Source organism: Azolla caroliniana, unplaced genomic scaffold, assembly GCF_043228905.1.
Source record: "Azolla caroliniana isolate FFs.n. ecotype wild unplaced genomic scaffold, voAzoCaro1.0.p SCAF_9, whole genome shotgun sequence".
In the NCBI taxonomy this organism is placed as follows: domain Eukaryota; kingdom Viridiplantae; phylum Streptophyta; class Polypodiopsida; order Salviniales; family Salviniaceae; genus Azolla; species Azolla caroliniana.
In genome coordinates, this window is record NW_028230444.1 from 18,024,476 (window position 1) to 18,027,673 (window position 3,198).

Sequence of the window (3,198 nt, forward strand, 5' to 3'; positions counted from 1 at the left end):
TCATTTCGGAAGACTATAATTGTAAATAGTCTAAAATGCCTTTTGCGGGCTATACTCGTAAATAGCCAGAAGGTTGCTTTTGTTTATAAGCAACTAGGGCAACACATTAGTAAAGTGTAGTTGATCATTATTGTAAAGTTAGAACCAGGTAGTTGCCTCAGTAACCGTGACAGAGAGAGAGAGTGTGTGTAACTCTATAGCCATCTGTCAGACGAAGGAGAACTCGAGGTCGTTGCCTCCGAGTTCCATATTTGTACTTCCTCTCTACTATATCGATTTTTTTTCTCGGGGTTTGTGGACCCCTGTGGTTTTTTCCCATTTCGGGTTTTCCACGTAAAATATCGGTCTCTGTGTCTTCACGTTTTTTTTGTCTGTGTACTAGTTCTTGGTTTTTGCACACGAATACGAACATGTAATCGGCTGAGATCGGTCGATTCCTAACATTTTCTTGGCTACATCTAGATAGCTCATAGTACATACTATGGATAACTTGTCAAATAAGATGGGACAAAAATCGGGCAATTTGGTACCGTGTGACACCTTTTCAAACTTCCCTAGCCAAAAGTGAACTAGCTCCAAACTAACCAACACCCTACCTTCCAACAAGCCATTAATAATAGTAGTCAAAATTATATTTTGGTTAAACCAAAATGGTCATGACTTGTTGCTTTGTGGCCCTTAGAGTGAATGATCGCCATTTTTCCATGAAGACAATATTGGTATTTCCATGCATGATCTTGGGTGCATGGGAGTGAACTTCATGATTCATCAATTTCCATCACGATCATCTTCATGTGCTTGACACATTCTTCCTTTGATGTCATGGTAATAATAATGTAAAAGTCCTATATAACATTAAAATTTCCTAAATATTAAATCTAAACTATATGTATGTCCTTGTGTGAAGAAGAACTTATTATGGTAAGAATATAAATAGGATGTGTGACATGAACCATATAAATATGGCCTTGTTGGTTGAATTAAGAAATTATGATTGGTTAAGATCATACAAGAATGCCCATTTAAGAAGACGATTCTTCTCAATCATAGACCTATAGTATTAATATTCATTTTTTGCCATTGCCAATAAGTAAAGATGTAAAGGTCAATGATAAGCAATATCATGGAGAAAAATAAAGTCAACGAGAAGTACATCATAATACCACATACTTCAATGAGGATATTAGGTAGTATTGACAACAAGTATTTCATTTGGCGAAATTTGGACTCACTCTTGGGCTTTTCAAGCAAATTTCTCTCAAACCATAAGAGAGAGGCTTTGATTGTCGGACTTTACGATTAGTTTTTTTGGGAGAAAACATCATTAGCCAAATCCAAATCCAAATCTCATCAATCAAAATCCTTTCAATGAGAATTCTCTACTGCTGGGTCATACTACATGTGTTTAGATGACACCTAATCAAATACTTTTACCACCCCTCGATATATCTAAAAGTTTATTGATGCAATGACATAACCCCAATATTTAGCCTAAATCATAAACGATAAACCCATAACCTATAGATTAAATTGAATCAAAGCTTGTATGCGAACATCTATTACATTTAATCCTGTCAGTCTATGTGTATGATGTATGAAACATGTGTGTCTCTTACCGCCACGATGGTTTGCAACGAATCCCGAATCAAACAGGCCAACCTTGACGGTAAACAAAGGTTTGGTATGTTTGTTTAGTTTCTAAATTTGTGGGTGTTTTTAAGTTTCCCTTACTAGTACTTGAACTGCACACGGTTATTCCCTTAGAGGAGGACTTCCAAGATCCCAATACTTGTCCTTGGTTTTCATACTGGGCACGTTTTATGAAAGCGAGTTCAAGCAAGGCACATGAATTTCCTCTACAATGTTCTGGAAACATCAGCAAATGGATACGTCGCGAATGTTCTAGAAACATCAGGAAACTTCTTTCTCCTTCTCCTGCACAAACAGACACACATATATATATGGACAGTACAGTTCCTCATTGCCATCTCCAAGTAGCTGCAAACATTTTCTGTAATCACTAAACTATCCATTTGACTCCCAATCTTCACCGTTCCACGTACAACAGAGAATTCTTTCCCTGTATTCAGAGCGATTTTTCCTTGCCTCTTATCTACATCGAATCCATTGCCAAATTATGGCTGTTTCTCTCTTTGGACGTGGCAATCGCAAAGCAACAGAGGACCCCCTCGATGCGTTCTTCTCCGACTCCCTCCTATTCCCCTCTTTCCCGCTCTCTTCTGCTTGGACAATCTCATCTTTCCCCGACCATCCTGGCTTTGCCCGAGATGTTGCCGCTGTCGCTAACACTCAGGTGGATTGGAAGGAGACCGCCGATTCCCACATCTTCAAGGCGAATTTGCCTGGTAAGTTATCTAAATGCTTCATTCCTAATCCTAAATTACTTTTAATTAATTAACACCTGATTTCATCCGATTTCGTCTCTTCTAATTTATGTGGTATCTGACTTATGATGCAACACATCTGCTGTTTAGGTCTGAGCAAGCAGGAAGTGAAGGTCCAGGTGGAGGAAGGGCGTGTGCTGCAGATCAGTGGGGAGCGTAAGAAAGAGGAGACATCTTCTTCAGACAGGTGGCACCGAGTAGAAAGATCACAGGGGAGTTTCCTTAGACGCTTTAAGCTCCCTGAAAACACTAAGTTGGAGGAGGTGAAGGCGGCCATGGAGAATGGTGTGCTCACCGTCACTGTCCCCAAGGCTGCACCGCCTGAGCCAAAAGCTGAGGTCCGCACCATTGACATTTCTTCGGGGTGAATTGTTGTCAATCACCAGAGATCTTTTGTTTCAGTGGAGGATTAATATCAATCATTATTGGCAACAGTGCCGATTATGTAACAGAGAATCAAAAGTGTTCTGAGTTACTCTTTGTTATAATTGTCTTATGTATCTTCGTTGAATCAGGACTTGTAAAAGAGATGCCTTTTGTGTATAAGCAAGTACTCTTTGTTTGTCTATTTGTTTACTACAAATATTGCATCTGCTAGTCTGAATCCTGTGTACGTACTCGGATCTACAGCTTCCTCCTGTGTTGCATATGAGAAACTAATATGATAAGAGTCTGTGATCTTGTATTGGTTGTATGTAACCGTACCTGGATGAACGTGATGATAGAGTCTTCTTCCGAACAAGAAATGGAATCTATGGATGAAGCATATAAATACCTTAGTTAAATTGCTCTT

The 3,198-nt window shown here is 39.2% G+C and overlaps 1 protein-coding gene across 1 annotated transcript; it reads left to right on the forward strand.

The window, feature by feature from the left end:
- The first annotated feature begins 2,083 nt into the window (after window positions 1-2,083).
- Window positions 2,084-2,929, forward strand: LOC147860368 (18.1 kDa class I heat shock protein-like). The gene is made up of 2 exons (XM_087324237.1): window positions 2,084-2,366; window positions 2,496-2,929. Exons 1-2 carry the CDS (start codon window positions 2,138-2,140, stop codon window positions 2,771-2,773), a joined length of 507 nt encoding a protein of 168 aa, XP_087180363.1. The 5' UTR covers window positions 2,084-2,137; the 3' UTR covers window positions 2,774-2,929.
- Window positions 2,930-3,198: the final 269 nt, after the last annotated feature.